This window comes from Cherax quadricarinatus, chromosome 73 (assembly GCF_038502225.1).
Source record: "Cherax quadricarinatus isolate ZL_2023a chromosome 73, ASM3850222v1, whole genome shotgun sequence".
In the NCBI taxonomy this organism is placed as follows: Eukaryota; Metazoa; Arthropoda; class Malacostraca; order Decapoda; family Parastacidae; genus Cherax; species Cherax quadricarinatus.
In genome coordinates, this window is record NC_091364.1 from 21,315,904 (window position 1) to 21,335,542 (window position 19,639).

Below are 19,639 nucleotides of genomic sequence, written 5' to 3' on the forward strand. Positions count from 1 at the left end.
GTGGATGATTGTGTCGGTGGATGATTGTTATTGGATGATACAGGATGGCTGATTGTCACAGGATGATTGTTACTAATTGTTTGTTACAGGTTGGTTGCTTCATTGCTTCATTGCGTCACACCACTGTTGCTTCATTGCGTCACACCACTGTTGCTTCATGGCGTCACACCACTGTTGCTTCATGGCGTCACACCACTGTTGCTTCATTGCGTCACACCACTGTTGCTTCATTGCGTCACACCACTGTTGCTTCATTGCGTCACCACTGTTGCTTCATTGCGTCACCACTGTTGCTTCATTGCGTCACACCACTGTTGCTTCATTGCGTCACACCACTGTTGCTTCATTGCGTCACATCACTGTTGCTTCATTGCGTCACATCACTGTTGCTTCATTGCGTCACATCACTGTTGCTTCATTGCGTCACATCACTGTTGCTTCATTGCGTCACATCACTGTTGCTTCATTGCGTCACATCACTGTTGCTTCATTGCGTCACACCACTGTTGCTTCATTGCGTCACACCACTGTTGCTTCATTGCGTCACATCACTGTTGCTTCATTGCGTCACACCACTGTTGCTTCATTGCGTCACACCACTGTTGCTTCATTGCGTCACACCACTGTTGCTTCATTGCGTCACACCACTGTTGCTTCATTGCGTCACACCACTGTTGCTTCTCTTTGTTTGATCTTGAGATTTAGATCCGTATCTTTAGAGATAATTTTGTCAAGGTTGTCTTTGCTGCTTGGTCACATTCATCTGCCGGAGCATAGAATGCGTCTACCTGGAGAAGGTTTCGGGGGTCAACGCCCCCGCGGCTCGGTCTGAGACCAGATCTTTTATAACCTGTATTATAGATTCTTATTTTAATTTTTAAAGTGGTGGATGGGTGAGCCAGCGGAAGGCCTCGGTCAGGCGACTAAAACGCCCAGTGACTAGTCGTCATATGACTAAGACCCGTGACAGGTAGCACTTCTCTTCCCTGACCAGTCTTACCTAACCCTTGATATGGGATACTAATGTAATATCACTAGATTTTTTTATACTTCCCACCAGTTCCTCTACCTTCGCCTTTAATCAAATTACTTGAAGATTTTGGGTGTATTTTAATACATTCGTTTGGTTAGGATTGATGGTCTGTGATTAAATAAAAAAAGGAACAATACCGTGACTGGAACGATACACAAATAATCCGCGTATGATCTGTGATGTTTAGCGTCCAGCATCTTTGCATTTATCAGTTTCTTCAGATAACTTTGATTTTCTGTGAATCATTTAATACATTTTTTTCAAATTGCTCGTCCTGCACTTAAATTTGTGTTGGGGTGTTCAGGTTTCCTGCAGTACCAGTGTTCAGGTTTCCTGCAGTACCAGTGTTCAGGTTTCCTGCAGTACCAGTGTTCAGGTTTCCTGCAATACCAGTGTTCAGGTTTCCTGCAGTACCAGTGTTCAGGTTTCCTGCAATACCAGTGTTCAGGTTTCCTGCAATACCAGTGTTCAGGTTTCCTGCAATACCAGTGTCCAGGTTTCCTGCAATACCAGTGTTCAGGTTTCCTGCAGTACCAGTGTTCAGGTTTCCTGCAGTACCAGTGTTCAGGTTTCCCGCAATACCAGTGTTCAGGTTTCCCGCAATACCAGTGTTCAGGTTTCCCGCAATACCAGTGTTCAGGTTTCCCGCAATACCAGTGTTCAGGTTTCCCGCAATACCAGTGTTCAGGTTTCCCGCAATACCAGTGTTCAGGTTTCCCGCAATACCAGTGTTCAGGTTTCCTGCAATACCAGTGTTCAGGTTTCCTGCAATACCAGTGTTCAGGTTTCCCGCAATACCAGTGTTCAGGTTTCCTGCAATACCAGTGTTCAGGTTTCCTGCAATACCAGTGTTCAGGTTTCCTGCAATACCAGTGTTCAGGTTTCCCGCAATACCAGTGTTCAGGTTTACCGCAGTACCAGTGTTCAGGTTTCCCGCAATACCAGTGTTCAGGTTTCCCGCAATACCAGTGTTCAGGTTTCCCGCAATACCAGTGTTCAGGTTTCCCGCAATACCAGTGTTCAGGTTTCCCGCAATACCAGTGTTCAGGTTTCCCGCAGTACCAGTGTTCAGGTTTCCCGCAGTACCAGTGTTCAGGTTTCCCGCAATACCAGTGTTCAGGTTTCCTGCAATACCAGTGTTCAGGTTTCCTGCAGTACCAGTGTTCAGGTTTCCCGCAATACCAGTGTTCAGGTTTCCCGCAATACCAGTGTTCAGGTTTCCCGCAATACCAGTGTTCAGGTTTCCCGCAATACCAGTGTTCAGGTTTCCTGCAATACCAGTGTTCAGGTTTCCCGCAATACCAGTGTTCAGGTTTCCTGCAATACCAGTGTTCAGGTTTCCCGCAATACCAGTGTTCAGGTTTCCTGCAATACCAGTGTTCAGGTTTCCTGCAATACCAGTGTTCAGGTTTCCTGCAATACCAGTGTTCAGGTTTCCCGCAATACCAGTGTTCAGGTTTCCTGCAATACCAGTGTTCAGGTTTCCCGCAATACCAGTGTTCAGGTTTCCCGCAATACCAGTGTTCAGGTTTCCTGCAATACCAGTGTTCAGGTTTCCTGCAATACCAGTGTTCAGGTTTCCCGCAATACCAGTGTTCAGGTTTCCCGCAATACCAGTGTTCAGGTTTCCCGCAATACCAGTGTTCAGGTTTCCTGCAATACCAGTGTTCAGGTTTCCTGCAATACCAGTGTTCAGGTTTCCTGCAATACCAGTGTTCAGGTTTCCCGCAATACCAGTGTTCAGGTTTCCCGCAATACCAGTGTTCAGCAATACCAGTGTTCCCCGCAATACCAGTGTTCAGGTTTCCTGCAATACCAGTGTTCAGGTTTCCTGCAATACCAGTGTTCAGGTTTCCTGCAATACCAGTGTTCAGGTTTCCTGCAATACCAGTGTTCAGGTTTCCTGCAATACCAGTGTTCAGGTTTCCTGCAATACCAGTGTTCAGGTTTCCTGCAATACCAGTGTTCAGGTTTCCTGCAATACCAGTGTTCAGGTTTCCTGCAATACCAGTGTTCAGGTTTCCCGCAGTACCAGTGTTCAGGTTTCCTGCAGTACCAGTGTTCAGGTTTCCTGCAGTACCAGTGTTCAGGTTTCCTGCAATACCAGTGTTCAGGTTTCCTGCAATACCAGTGTTCAGGTTTCCCGCAGTACCAGTGTTCAGGTTTCCCGCAATACCAGTGTTCACGTTTCCTGCAATACCAGTGTTCAGGTTTCCCGCAATACCAGTGTTCAGGTTTCCCGCAATACCAGTGTTCAGGTTTCCCGCAATACCAGTGTTCAGGTTTCCCGCAATACCAGTGTTCAGGTTTCCCTCAAGGGATCGTGTAAACTTTAAGTTTAGATTCAATCATTCTTGCAGGTTTCTTTCTTCTAAATCTCTTACTCTCAGCACGACGCTGTCATTATCTCAAAATTTTCATTATGAAGGGATGCTTTCTACAGTAGTGGCTGCCTTACTCTTGGGAAGAAAGACGAGCTTATCAAGGGGATTGTCTTGTCTGGTAGTGTTGATACAAGACAACGGCTTTTGCAATATTTTCTCAGTGATGAAATGGAAGTTAGGTTCGGTGAGTACCTGGTGCTATTTAATTTGGGGACTGATGGCATTTTGAGGGAGGGAGGGGGGGGGGTTGCTTGAAGACACCCCTAGCACGTCCATTAACACCCTCACTGATGACAAAATATGTGTGAGACTTTTCATAAATCATTAATTTTTTTTAACTCTTTCTCTGTCTGGTTACAGTCCAGCCGCTGTCAGTGAAGATCCTGGCGTCCCGTGAGGCCATCTCTGCCGGGAAGGAGTACGAACTGGTGTGTCAGAGTGTGGGGGCGCGGCCCCCTGCTTCTATTACATGGTGGCTAGATGGTGCCCACCTCACCAACGCTACCATCTCCGTAAGTGATTGTCTGGGCAGGGAGGGGGAGAACTGGGAGAAAGAAAGAAGGGGAAGAAACAGAGAGAAGTAAATTGAAAGATGAGATTCAGTAAAAATGAAAGAAATAATGGTGAGGGAGGGGGGTGATGAAGGATGAGAGGCTAAAGGAATGGTAGTGAGTAACTCTTGGATCAATACTATGGTAGTAACTCTTGGATCAATATTATGGTAGTAAGTAACTCTTGGATCAATATTATGGTAGTAACTCTTGGATCAATACTATGGTAGTAACTCTTGGATCAATATTATGGTAGTAACTCTTGGATCAATATTATGGTAGTAACTCTTGGATCAATATTATGGTAGTAACTCTTGGATCAATATTATGGTAGTAACTCTTGGATCAATATTATGGTAGTAACTCTTGGATCAATATTATGGTAGTAACTCTTGGATCAATACTATGGTAGTAACTCTTGGATCAATATTATGGTAGTAACTCTTGGATCAATATTATGGTAGTAACTCTTGGATCAATATTATGGTAGTAACTCTTGGATCAATATTATGGTAGTAACTCTTGGATTAATATTATTGTAGTAAGTAACTCTTGGATCAATACTATGGTAGTGAGTAACTCTTGGATCAATATTATTGTACTAACTCTTGGATCAATGTTGTAGAAGACAGTATTATAATAAAAAAATGCTAAACCTGCAGGGGTCATACAGCGCTGTGGGGCAGAAAATAGTGCTGGGGGTATAAACAGCTAGTTGGAAAGGGAATCAGAGGTGAGGGGAGAAAAAGGGTGGAATGGACGCTAAGGGCTGTGTCAAAGTTGTATAGTAAAGCAGTTGTTGACCAAGTCAGTGATGTAAAGTAAAAGGACACAAGTGCAACTAATGTGACATTGTGGCAACGTTTCGCTCTCCAGGAGCTTTGTCAAGCCGATACATGATCGGTTGACAAAGCTCCTGGAGAGCGAAACGTTGCCACAATAAAATGTCACATTAGTTGCACTTGTGTCCTTTTACTTTACATATTGTCGGTAATTCTACCAACATTATTACGAAGTCAGTGATGATAACTCAAAGGTAGGGCCGTCTACAAGAAGTGAAGTGAAGGTAAGGTAAGACTGGCAGGGCGGCAGTGGCGGCGTTGGAGGTAAATCCTGCGAGCTCGCTGTCGCTGGTAAACCGGGCAATCTACAAGAAAGTGAAGAACCGAAAGAGGGACCCGACAAACCTCGGAGGAATAGGATGTTGTTCCATAAGACACCCATGGGTAAGGCGAGTATGGCCAATGCGGAGATGGGAGAGTGCAGTCTCCCGAGTACGGCAACAGTAGTAAGAAGATGGCCACAAACCTAAAAGCGGTTTAATAGAGTGTAGTTTGTTATGGTACATGTCTGACCACCGTTGTTGACAACGGCTGCGAAGACTGGCAGAAATGACTGGAAAATAATCTCTAAACGGAATACCCCTACAGGAAACCAGAAGATCATGCACCACTGACTGAGCAGCAGCATCCGCCTGTTCATTTCCCTGCACATCAACGTGTCCAGGACCCAACAGAAAACGACGTCTTTGTTTTTACTAGCCACACGGCGCAACCACAGTTGAATACGAAGGACTGATGGATAAGGGGAGTCAGTGTTTAATGGCTTGTAAAGCACTGAGAGAATCTGAAATAATTACAAAAGTCGGAGACACGCATGTAATATGGAGAAGTGCTATGAGGGTGGCATACAACTCGGCAGTAAATATACTAGCCGAGTCTAATAAATGATCTCGGACAACATCGTCAGGGAACATCGCTCGTGCAACAGCATGAGCATGAGACAGTAAGTGATCAAGAAAGAGCAAGAAGCAGTCGTAGGTAGGAAAGCTTTGGTGTGCAGCAGTAAGGGAGAACAGACACGAACTTTCGGAACCTCCATAGGGGAAAGGGAAAAGGCAGACGCTAAATGAACATACATGGGAGGTAACTGGAGAGAGAACCGGATTGAGTGAAGACTAAGAGAAAACAGTCGGAGTAAGCAGGGGCATCGAACAAATAATGGGCTTTTACTAACGTCTGAGACCAACCTATGCATAGACGGAACACAAAGGTCATGAGGACGGACAAAGTAATGTAGACAATGAGCATCACGACGATCAGTTAAAGAAGGAACATTCACCTCAGCATAGAGGTTATCAACAGGGGATGTAAGAAAGGCATAAACGTAAACCCTAATGATGAAGGGGATCTAACTTAGAGTTGTAGGAGAAGCTGCAGAATAGACTTGGTCTCCATAATCCAGCTTGGACAAGACTAGGGTGGAAAGCAAATTAGGGAGAGTACAACAATCTACTCCCCATGATCGATGTGCAAGAATTCTAAGGAGATTCAGCCGACCATAGCAAGCTGCCTTCGAAGAGGAAATGATAAGATAAGATTTCGTTCGGATTTTTAACCCTGGAGGGTTAGCCACCCAGAATAACCCAAGAAAATCAGTGCGTCATCGAGGACTGTGCAACTTATTTCCATTGGGGTCCTTAATCTTGTCCCCCAGGATGCGACCCACACCAGTCGACTAACACCCAGGTACCTATTTGCTGCTAGGTGAACAGGACAACAGGTGTAAGGAAACGTTTCGAAATGTTTCCACCCGCCGGGAATCGAACCCGGACCCTCCATGTGTGAAGCGGGAGCTTTAGCCACCAGGCCACCGGGCCTGGTGGCCAAGAAACTTGACCGTATTACACTCTGGAATAACTGAGCCGTGTAAATAAAATGGAACATCTGGGATAAGAGGATGTCTAGTGAAGGTAATGAAATGGGGTTTCAGTCAGTCACATCTTGAAGGAGGCTGCTACCAGGCAACAGTCAGCACCTGCGTAAGCAATAGCGAAGTCATCCACATAGTGATGACCAAATATGCGATGGAAGAACGGAAGGTAGGTCATTTATAGCTAAGAGAAAAAGGGTAATGCTAAGGACACAGCCTTGTGGGACTCCTCGGCTTGAGCAAAGTCTGAGGAAAGTGAGGCGCCAACACGGACACAAAAATGTCTCTCAGATAAGAAAGCAGCAAGGAAGGTTGGCAGATTACCACAGAGGCCTAAGGAGTGGGCTTGGGCTAAAATGTTATACCTCTGTGGTGTCATATACCTTCTCAAGATCAAAAAAGACTGCTAGGATGGAGTGTTAGGAAAGGCATTTCACATATATGCATTTAAGTGGAGCAAGGGGTCAAAAGTAGAGCTGCCCTTGAGAACGCCATATTTGTGAGGAGAAAGACTATAGTGGGTCTCCAAATACCATATCAAATGTCTATTCCCCAATCGTTCCATCACCTTGCAGGCTACACTGGTCAGAACAATGGGATGATAGTGAGAGATATCAAGCCCCGAGGTGCCTGGTTTGCAAAACGGTAGAACAATGGCAGATTTCCATTGCTGAGGGAGAACCCTTTGCATCTAAATAAAATTAAAAAGACAAATGGACCATAAGAGCTGTAGAATGCAGATGTAGCATTCTGATATGAATATCAAGCCCAGCTGCCGATGACAGGAAAGCGGCTAGCATGGACTCTAGCTCTAGAAGAGAAATCCAAGGGCAATTGCTCCTTGGTAGACTTGGATGCGAGAAATGAGGGGCAAAGGTGATGCCCATGGGAGATACGAACAAGATAGTTCCCGATTTCCATAGTAACTTTGAGAGGTTGTGCAACACTAACACCCGCAACCCACAGAACAGGGGCTGCGTCCAGAGCGTACTTGCCACACGACTTCCGTACCTTCTTCCAAACCGCACAGAGAGGAATTCGAGGGAATGTAGGAACGTTCTTGCCAACAAGTACATTTAGCGTCGTGTATGATGCTGCAAGCGACTGCCCTTGCCCACTTAAAATCCAAGAGACGATCTGAGGTTCGATTATACCGATAATGGCCCAACGCAGCGCATTTCAAATGCACTATGTGGGCACACACAGGAGACCAAGGCACGTATGTTTGAGAATGCCTGATTGAGGAATAGAACGTGATGCTGCAGTCAAAACTAAGGTCGAAAACTGGTGCACCAGTTCATCAATAGAGCATGAAGAAGGATCTTCACAAAAAGTGGTAAGATGAGAGTATAAGTCCTAATACGCTCGTCTAAATTACCAACAGGGGCTACAAGGCGGTCGGTAATACATAGCAGAAGTAAGAAGCATAGGAAAGTGATCACTGTCGTACAAATCTGGGAGAACAGACCAATTGTAATTAAGTGCAATTGACAAGGAGCAGATAGAAAGATCAGTGCAAGAGAGAGTCAAAATGGGCGGGAACACCCATATTTAAAAATGGAGAGGATAAGAAGTGAGAATAGTCTCCAACTTATCACCACGAGAGTCAGTGGGACCCTCCCCAAAGATGATGAGTGTTAAACTCACTTAACAAGATAGGCAGCTGTAGAGAAGAGATCAAGAACACAGTATCCGAGATACAGAATGCATGGGAAGGGTAGAGATAGAGCAAACTGTATACCATCTGTGCAAATAAATACGGGCTGCAGTATAATGCAGCAGAGAACAAACAGACCTGTTGATACGGTATACAAACACACACAAGCACACTCTCATTAAATGATTCATCAGGAAAGGGATCAGAAGAATGCAACAGCATAGCCCAAAACGGGATGAATAACAGCTAAACGAATTTTGGGCTCTTGTAACCCAACACGTGCAGGAAAAATTGGGAAAGCAACACCTGGAGCTCTCCCCAATTACCCCTGAGGCCACGAATATTCCATTGTAAACGAGACATTTACAAAGACAGGCATGCCAACAATAAGTAGCGATAAAATCTATGGGCTATTAGGGTCAGTGAAGTCAATGTATGGAGGCAATGGTAAACATATAAACAAGGAGGAATCAGAATGCTCTGAGGGAAAAGATTGCTGCGAGGGTCATGAAAAAGAAGGGGTAGAAAGAGGTGCGTCAGTGTCCATCGAGGGTTTCGTCTCCACAATATAGTTGGAGATGACGTAGAGAGTGTCAGCAGAGAAGGGAGATGCTAATACCACGGTTTCAGAGACAGGTGAGGTAGAGCAAGTAGAGATTGGGGAGACTAAGGAGGAAACCAAAGAGGTCTGAGAGGGGAGGAGAGTGTGAACCTGGAGAGATGCGCCGGCGGGGGCAGAAGAATCCTGCCATGGAACAGGAGAGGAAGGAGGTTGGAAGGTAACTGGAGAAGATGGGGGGAGACAGGAGAAGAGGGGACTTCTTGAGGGGAGTGAACCTCCATCTCTGTGAGAGTTAGAAAGGGGGTGAGAACGAGGCACTGAGGTCGAAAAAGAAAACTTGAGGAATTGTAAGTACAGTACTGGAGGAGTGCGACAATACTTGGGCTCATGATACAGGTTCAGCTTCGCAGGTAAGAGGTGCGAAGAGGAGGCAGGTGTGTGAGGTCTTGCAGACTAAGAAACTAGCTAGCGAGAAGTGGTAGTAGGAATAGGTAAAGAGGGTCTTTTTTTTTTTTGAGGGTAAAACAGCAAAAGAATCAGACGGGGGTGATCCTGAAAGACGTGCCACCGGTGGAGCTGGCAGGCAGGGGGACCGCCAAGGTTGGAGGTTTTCTGGCTACTCATGAATAAGGGATACAAGGAAGATTCCCCTAAAGGCAGAGCTGAGAGACGGCCATCGCATAAGGCCTTCGCTCTCCATAAGAAAACGGATTTCTCATTCATTACGATAGACCTGACAGCTGTGGGAAAAAGAAGGATGAGGTTCAGTGCAATTGAGACAAGTGGGGGGAAAGACTGCAAGATGTACCAGTATTATCGGCACCACAGACCAGGCACTCCACCGCAGATCTACAGTATTTAGCAGGGTGTCCAAAGTGCCAGCAATTTCGACACTGTAAGGGGTAGGGAGCACTAGGTGATGGCCTGCTATGTAAACAGAGAGCGGGAGTTCGCAGCAGTCAAAGGTTAAGGGGGCGATGTTACTGGGAAAGTGCCTCCGCCCCAGAGCTGGCAGGACATGTGTATCCACTCTGAAAATAGAAAGGTCCTGAAGGACTAATTGCTCCAAAATATCATCATCGCAAGACAGAAAATCATTCTGTACAATCGTACGTGGTAAAACCACCATACCACTGCAAGAATTGAGAGTAGCATGTTTGTGAACTATGACTGGAATGTTATCAGTGGAAGTAATATGGGAAAGATCATGAGCTTGTTCTGCAGACTGAACTGCGATGATGTCCGCACCGCTACGCAGAACATGAAAAGGTATATTTTGGCTAATGTGTCGTAAAAGAGCTTTACCAATACTATGGTCAGAAAGGTAATCGGTTGTAGAGAAAAGAATTTAGTCCACTGTGTACTTGTAAACATGGTGTGTAAAGGAAGTGGGTGTTGCATAGGTCGTTTTTGGGTGAAATGAGCAGACAGTAAATGATCTGGAACCTTTGGGTGTAGTACTGTGGGTGGCCCAACCCGAGGTAGGTGGGCGATTTGAAAGCCATCGCACCTTGTTCGGGGAAGCCGGACTCATATTTAAAGGAGTGCAAGAGGCAGACACACTAACAGAAATGGGTGGAGCCCCAGCACTTGGAGCAGGTGATGGAGTATCACCAGCAGAAGGTACAGGGGTATGGAAAGAGTCTAGAGAATGGTTCAATAATGAAGCTGGGTCAGAACAGGATACAGGAACAGAAAGGGGCCTGGGAGGAGGAGGGTTATCACAGAATGAAGACTCCATGATAGTGGGACTTCTTTCTTATTATTATTTTAAGGAAAAAAAAAAAGGAAAGAAAAAAAAGGAGGGGAGGGACAGTCACTAGAAGGCATGAAAAGGCCGCAAGTTCATCCTCTCATCCGAGAGAACCTCGAGCCCACAAGTAGTACAGGTGTAGCACGGAACCAGTGCCATACCCTACCCTTCATGCCAGTAAACCAGTGCTCCAGGATAGCAACCTCACATTTACCGAGCCACCTCAGCAGACAAAAGAGGGGGCGGTCGAAAATCCACCAAAAAGCATACCACCACCGGCTGTCACCTCCAGAAACCGACAGACAGCCTCTGGAGATACGCTCTACATCGGCAGGACTACCCCCATCCACTTCTCGGAAATCTGGAAAGGGAGCAGGGTGCCTCCAGATAATCCGGATTCCACGGCAAACTACACCATACCCGAGGAAACTCATGGAGCGAGATGAACTCGGGCACATTTCCTACTACCTAGAAGCCTTAATGCCAGAGGGGAGGACCCCAGAGGCTACAAATGGGATGGGGAAAAGGGGAGGGGGAGGAAGGGACAAAAAGGGGGGATGGGGAAGATGGGATAAAGAAGGGAGGATTGGGGGGTAATTTTGCTCAGTCGGAGGAATAAGACCAAAAGGTCCAATTCTTCTGACCGATAGCCTCTTTACCACAACAAGGAGTCCCCCTTAAACAGCTGTAGAAGATAGTAGCTCTTGCATAACTACTATGGTAGTGACTATATACTACATAATTATGATAACAGGTAGCTCTCAAATCATTGTCATTGTAGCAAATAATTCTTGGGTCAATATTATGGTAGCAAGTAGTTCTTGGGCCAATATTATGCAATCTCTGCTTCAACTAGTGATAACTTCAACTAGTAATAACTGACTTAAACAAAACACAGTAGCAACAGTCATGTAGATCCACACTCCTCAGGGATCTATATCTACATTCTGTATGTCACGTCATTTGCTACTTTAGAAACAGTGTAGGTCACTAGTTCTCAGTTATGACTAAAACGAATTTTTTATATTAGACTATACTTTTTGTAGAATCTTAGTTACCTTATGACCAGAACCTTCAATAACCTTGAAGGTGTGACCGTCAGTGGTTCTATGGCAGGGGTTCCCAACCTCAGGTGGACGCACCCCCGGGGGGTGAGAGATGCCATTTCAGTGGGTGCGACAGTGTCTCCTAATGAAAAGAATTCCGTTGAATTTACCAAAAAACTTTCCAGTTTGCTCGCTTTGTATTTGCATTTTATGCAGCGAATTAAAAGCTTAGTTTTTTTTTGTTCAGTTTGTTTACCTGTATTTGGTTCAATTTGTAATTAACAAAATTAGAAATTTGGCTTCTTAGTCTTCAAATATGATATTTTTGTAGGGATGCGGAGCATAGAAAAGGTTGAGAACCCCCGATTCTGTGACATTGCTAAGTGTATTTGATTTGCATTTTTAAATTAAAATTGGATTTTTATCTTAAGTCAATATTATTTGTCTTGAGCATTGTAGATTGAAATGTTTAAGAACACTGAAGAGGATATATATAAGAATGAACAAATCGAAAATGAAAAAAATAACTATTCAATTATTGTACCCATCTCCAGACACTGACAATTATTGTATCAATCTCACACACTAACAATTACTGTATCATTCTCTCACACTGACAATTACTGTATCATTCTCACACACTGACAATTACTGTATCATTCTCTCACACTGACAATTACTGTATCATTCTCACACACTGACAATTACTGTATCATTCTCTCACACTGACAATTACTGTATCATTCTCTCACACTGACAATTACTGTATCATTCTCTCACACTGACAATTACTGTATCATTCTCTCACACTGACAATTACTGTATCATTCTCTCACACAGACAATTACTGTATCATTCTCACACACTGACAATTACTGTATCATTCTCTCACACTGACAATTACTGTATCATTCTCTCACACTGACAATTACTGTATCATTCTCTCACACTGACAATTACTGTATCATTCTCACACACTGACAATTACTGTATCATTCTCACACACTGACAATTACTGTATCATTCTCACACATCATTCTCACACACTGACAATTACTGTATCATTCTCTCACACTGACAATTACTGTATCATTCTCTCACACTGACAATTACTGTATCATTCTCACACACTGACAATTACTGTATCATTCTCACACACTGACAATTACTGTATCATTCTCACACACTAACAATTACTGTATCATTCTCACACACTGACAATTACTGTATCATTCTCTCACACTGACAATTACTGTATCATTCTCACACACTGACAATTACTGTATCATTCTCACACACTGACAATTACTGTATCATTCTCACACACTGACAATTACTGTATCATTCTCTCACACTGACAATTACTGTATCATTCTCACACACTGACAATTACTGTATCATTCTCTCACACTGACAATTACTGTATCATTCTCTCACACTGACAATTACTGTATCATTCTCACACACTGACAATTACTGTATCATTCTCTCACACTGACAATTACTGTATCATTCTCTCACACTGACAATTACTGTATCATTCTCACACACTAACAATTACTGTATCATTCTCACACTGACAATTTCCTGCATGATAATGTTGCTGAAATATTCAAAAATTCTTAACTTAATGCAGAATATGTACACTGTCGTCCTGCTCAGTAAAAATTAATATTACACTAAAATGTACTACACAGTTATTGTAGATCTAACGCAGAAATTGTCGTGATCTTAACGCAGAAATTGTCGTGGCGTTAACGCAGAAATTGTCGTGATCTTAACGCAGAAATTGTCGTGATCTTAACGCAGAAATTGTCGTGATCTTAACGCAGAAATTGTCGTGGCGTTAACGCAGAAATTGTCGTGATCTTAACGCAGAAATTGTCGTGGCGTTAACGCAGAAATTGTCGTGATCTTAACGCAGAAATTGTCGTGGCGTTAACGCAGAAATTGTCGTGATCTTAACGCAGAAATTGTCGTGGCGTTAACGCAGAAATTGTCGTGATCTTAACGCAGAAATTGTCGTGGCGTTAACGCAGAAATTGTCGTGGCGTTAACGCAGAAATTGTCGTGATCTTAACGCAGAAATTGTCGTGATCTTAACGCAGAAATTGTCGTGGCGTTAACGCAGAAATTGTCGTGGCGTTAACGCAGAAATTGTCGTGATCTTAACGCAGAAATTGTCGTGGCGTTAACGCAGAAATTGTCGTGGCCGTAACGTACAAATTGACAAGCTGGCAAACTTTTTTAGGCAGAACTTCAAATCCACAGAAGAATAATTTGATCAGGTCTAATAATATATATTTGATAAACATTATTTACACAACTGTGTAAGGCAGTGTTAAGCTATATTATTACAGTTAATTTTGTATGTGAAGGTGTAAGGACCTTTACTGGCCCTCAAGGAGCATTTAAAAGGACCCGCTCCTCTTTGTGGAAAGAAAACAAAAAAATAAATAACAAAATAAGATAAATTACATTCCAATATTTGCTTCAGACAGGACAAATATGAATTTGTCCTGTCTGAAGCAAATGATGGAAAAAATTTAACAAGCCAATGAAGCAAGGCTATATATATATATATATATATATATATATATATATATATATATATATATATATATATATATATATATATATATATATATGCAATAAGATCACAGTAAACGGGTGATTTCAGAATATGCAAAACAACCACTCTGAAAGAATAGAGAAATTCCAAGCACTTTCGTGACTACTCACATTATCACATTATTGATAATGTGAGTAGTCACGAAAGCGCTTGGAATTTCTCTATTCTTTCAGAGTGGTTGTTTTGCGCATATATATATATATATATATATATATATATATATATATATATATATATATATATATATATATATATATATTATATATAAAATTATATATAAAATTATATATTAGATGGTTTTCCAATTTTGCCGATGTTATTGGCTAGATGTTCAGGAATCGCTGGGGTGAAGCGAAGCCGGTTGTAACACTGTGGTCACAGGTGGTCGTGATTATTGTCAAGTCCAGCCCCAGGAGGTACCAACACCAATCAAGATACACGACTGGGAGCGTAATCAATGGAGTTTGACTGTCAGCCGTTGTAGAAAACTGGAGATCAGCCACAGGAGTATAGGGAAGGATGTTAAAGAAATGGTTGATCAGTCCCAGAGGTATGAGAAACAGCAAAGTTCTCGAAATGACGGAGGCTGAAAAAATTGTTGATCAGCCCAAAGGTAGAGAAATAGCAATGTTCTTTAAATGAGGACGTTAAAGACACCGTTGACCAGCTCAAAGGTAGAAAAACAGCAGTGTTCTTTAAATGAAGGAGGCTGAAGATATCGTTAACCAGCCCAGAGGGAGAGGAACAGCAGAGTTCCCAAAATGAGGAAATATCACATTTGAGATCTAAAAAAAAAAGTCTAGATCATGCAGCTCGCCTCGTCTCGCTTGTGTTGGTGACCCGAACCGCACAGCAAGACTGGGAAGAAACAGGAAATTAAAAGCCAAACAAGCAGTCACATGATAGACTGGAGGCCTTTAAAAGAAACGGAGAGGACTAGGAAAATTAAGTTAATGTCGTAAGTCAAGTCCGGTTAAAAGAAACTAAAACCCCAACAAAATCTAACAAACAAGAGTAGAACTCTTGTCTGCCCTAAATTAATTGAAAACCCAGCATATTACAAATAATGAAGAGGGGAGTTCCATACTTAGACTTGATGAGAGCAAGGAAGCTGAGTGATGTTCATCCGTCAGCAAGGTCGTTGTTGACTCCCACTGGCTGGAGAAGGACGGGGGGGGGGGGGAGGATAAAGGTAACGACTCGCACAACCCTTCCAGACCACTCGTACTACCAATTATACTACCTCCACCACTCGTTCTTACTTCCACTCTTATCATATGAACTTTCTCCCACAGGGTTTAAAGCATATCGGCTACTCGAGGACCATTAAGCCAGCATGGAACCTCATCACCACCATTCGAGAGAACTTTAATTCCAAATAGTGGTGGGTGGAGTAGTGATGGTGGTGGGTGGAGTAGTGATGGTGGTGGGTGGAGTAGTGATGGTGGTGGGTGGAGTAAGTGATGGTGGTGATGGGGTGGAGGAAGTGATGGTGGTGATGGGGTGGAGGAAGTGATGGTGGTGATGGGGTGGAGGAAGTGATGGTGGTGATGGGGTGGAGGAAGTGATGGTGGTGATGGGGTGGAGGAAGTGATGGTGGTGATGGGGTGGAGGAAGTGATGGTGGTGATGGGGTGGAGGAAGTGATGGTGGTGATGGGGTGGAGTAAGTGATGGTGGCGGGTGGAGTAGTGAAGGTGGCGGGTGGAGTAGTGATGGTGGTGGGTGGAGTAGTGATGGTGGTGGGTGAAGTAGTGATAGTGGTGGGTAGAGTAACTATGGTGGTGGGAGTAGTGATGGTGGGTGGAGTAGATATGTTGATGGGAGTAGTGATAGTGGCGGGTGGAGTAGTGATGGTGGTGGGTAGAGTAAATATGGTGGTGGGAGTAGTGATGGTGGGTGGAGTAGATATGTTGATGGGAGTAGTGAAGGTGGCGGGTGGAGTAGTGATGGTGGTGGGTGGAGTAAATATGGTGGGTGGAGTAGTGAAGGTGGTGGGTGGAGTATACAATATTTTCGTTGGTGCTGGAACAAGTTTTATGAAACACACGTGACTTTGTCAATGTTCCAAGTCGGACCGAAACGTCGTCGTAAGCTTCTGTCTTTTATGTGCGGGTTATTTGTGTATCGTTCCAGTCACGGTATTGTGCCTTTTTGTTATTTAAGTTTTATGAACGTTGGAAACTCCGCTGCTGAGGATTTTGGAAATTATCTGAACCATTCCATGGTGCTGGAAATTATTTCATAGAGGACATTAACATGCCAGTTGTTCCTATAATTTGGTTATCTATATTGTACACAAGCATCAAAAATTTGAAGCTTACTAAATCGGTCACTTTTGAGCTATGACCAAAATAAAATCGAAAATTAGGAGGAACAGGAAAAAAAAAAGTTAAGAAGTCGTGTATTGAAAATTTGAAGCAGATTGTAAGTCATTTTCGAGTTACTCGTAAAATAAAATCTGAATGTAAGAGGAAGAGAGAGAAGAAATATCAGTCAACTTCTTATAGATATTCTTCCGTGGACACGTAAATACTGGTCCCTTAATATTAAAGTCTAAGTGTACATATGCTGAGATACATATATCCCTCCACAGGTATGTGCAGTGTTACTCTGATGGACACACACCAAAACACACATTACTTAGTCTTCAAATTACTGCATATATGAAGTGATATTAAGGTTGGTTAACTGAAGCTTAATCACTCCTCAAAGGGTCATTAAGGCTGCAAGTAGCAACCTCTCCACCACCAGCCAAGAATATCTTCATCTCTAAGAAAAAGAAACAGACTTCGTTGATTCTTCGTGTTTAAAGTCTATCAGCTGCTCAATTAATTAATCGAGGTGTTACCTATTTACCACTTTCATCCATAACATAGGGAATTAATGTAAACTTTTATCGAACATACAAAGTGAGATATACATCGCTCAGTGTATATACACTGTAAGATGCACATTGCTCAGTGTATATCTATAGTTATGAAAATTTCCATAGGATTAGCTTAGAATATTACAAATCTTAAAACATTAACAAGTCTTACTTACCTCGTAAATGTATATTTATGGATCATAAAACATCATAATCAATATTTTATTCATAATTCAATTGTATATAAACAGCTGGATGCATTTTGGTCAGTGTATGATCCGAGGAAGGCATCCCCGTGCACCACAAACCTTGCCTCCTCTACCTTAATGCATGCAAAAGGAATAGTGCAGGGTGGTCATAAAATTATATTGCAGCAAAATAAAGTATACATGGGTGTGTATGATGTATACATGGGTGTGTATGATGTATACGTGTGTGGGGGGGGGTGTTTGTGAAGTATACATGGGTGTGTGCGTGTTGCAACCCCTGAATGAATTGCAATGATATATATATATTAATCATTGCAACCCATTCAGGGGTTGCAACACCCCCCGAACACGACAAACGGTCGCACTAGGAGTTGTATTAATGTCTTTCACATTATTAGATATGCCCCTAGTACTAGGGCAGTACACAGTATCGTATCTCTGCATTCTCGTGGTTATGTACATCAGTGTAGAGACAGGATAGCGTAGACAAGGAGGGCACGTTGAGGCTCGATCATAGTAGTGTAGACAGCATAATAGTCTTGTGCTATAGACAGGAGACAGCATTCCACTCTTAAGTAGTGGTTGTGGAATGCTATGCAGTATGGACATCTGAGTATTAAACAGCTTAAGGTGTGTAGTGAGGGGGGGGGGGTCTGCGGCAGGACCGTGTTCCGTCACGCAGTAACATCGCCCACACCACACTACCCACTCAACACTCAGCTTATGTCTCCTTCTCATACACATCACTACTGTGAATATATAAATATAATAATTAGACATGAGTATATATAGTTAATATGGGCTGGAGGGATTAAGTTACTCTACTGAATTTGACATAGCAAGTAACAAAAGGAATTTGGGCATAAAATTGCGTTAATTTAATGTAACTGATAATTAAGGACGTGACAGAGCGTCAGCAATTACATTACAATGACCACTTTGTGTTTTATACTAATAGAATAAGGTTGGATTCTGAGAGCCCACCTCATGATCCTAGCATTTTTACTCTTCATAGTGTTAATATAAGTGAGTGGATTGTGGTCCGAGAAAACGTTAATTTTAAATGGGGAAGTGCCCAAATACACTTCAAAATGTCCCAAGGACACCATAAGAGTTAGAGCCTCTTTCTCAATAGTGGCATAATTTTTCTGGTGTCGTTTAAGTTTAGATGAATAGTAACATATAGGATGGAGAATGTCAGTGGATGTTGACTGTTGGAGCAGCACAGCACCCACTGCATAACCACTCGCATCTATATGTAAAAAGAAGGGAAGATTGAAATTAAGACTCAACACTGGAGCAGAGGAAAGCAGATGCTTCAACCTTTTGAACGAGTCTGAACAATGTCTAGTCCAGATGAACTGAACTTTGCTACTAATGAACACAGTGAGAGATGTAGGTGTGTGTGCTGGCTTGCCCGTTACTTGACACACATGGCAACGTCGCACATGATCAGCTACTGTTTCCTTCATCTTTGGCCAAGTAAAAGGTTTTGCCAGTTTACCGAGTGTCTTCTTGACACCCAAATGTCCTCCTATGGGACTATTGTGAGCAAAATCAATGGCTTGTTCACGAAATGTAACTGGTAACACTACGAGATGCTTGACTGTGGTGGAAACACTATCAGCTGACAACTTGCATGTATTTTTCTCCATCAGTACACCGTTACTATAATAGTAACAATTATCGAGATCCTTTGCTTCACTCTCAGTAACTGCTATATCTCTCAGTTTTTCCAGTGACTGATCAACAAACTGATCCTTGATTAAATCATCATGAGTTAGAAATTTAACGTCAGTTGTGTCCTGACTAGGTTGATGACCGGGGGGAGTCAGTGTTAATGATGCTGGGGGCAGAGCGTCACTAAACAACATATTCAAGCCCAAATCATTGTCATCCACTAACTCAACAGGAGACAAGGATGGTTGTTGTATCTTTGACATAGCTCTAGTAATTGCGCTGAGAGGAAATGAAATAGGTTTCTCTCTACAAGCTTCAATGGCATAATTATCATCAGTGTTATTATCAATCACAAGTGGTTCTTTACATATACCAGCATGAAGGATATCGTTCCCTATCAACAAGTCCACTGACCTGATGGGAAATACACCACTGGATATACCCACTGAAATATAACCAGTATAATAGCTTGTTTCAATATAAACTTTGTGCAGAGGTACTTTTATAACAGCCCCACCATAGGCTTCTAACAATACATCTATCTTGCAATAGG

At 42.9% G+C, this 19,639-nt stretch overlaps 1 protein-coding gene across 2 annotated transcripts in view; it reads left to right on the forward strand.

The window, feature by feature from the left end:
• Positions 1-19,639, forward strand: part of LOC128705400 (nephrin) — a 505,892-nt gene that overhangs the window by 305,471 nt on the left and 180,782 nt on the right. For both annotated transcript variants that reach the window (XM_070100632.1, XM_070100633.1), the window contains one exon: positions 3,778-3,929. In XM_070100632.1, the coding sequence (XP_069956733.1) occupies positions 3,778-3,929 (152 nt within the window). The remainder of the gene's footprint in view (positions 1-3,777; positions 3,930-19,639) is intronic.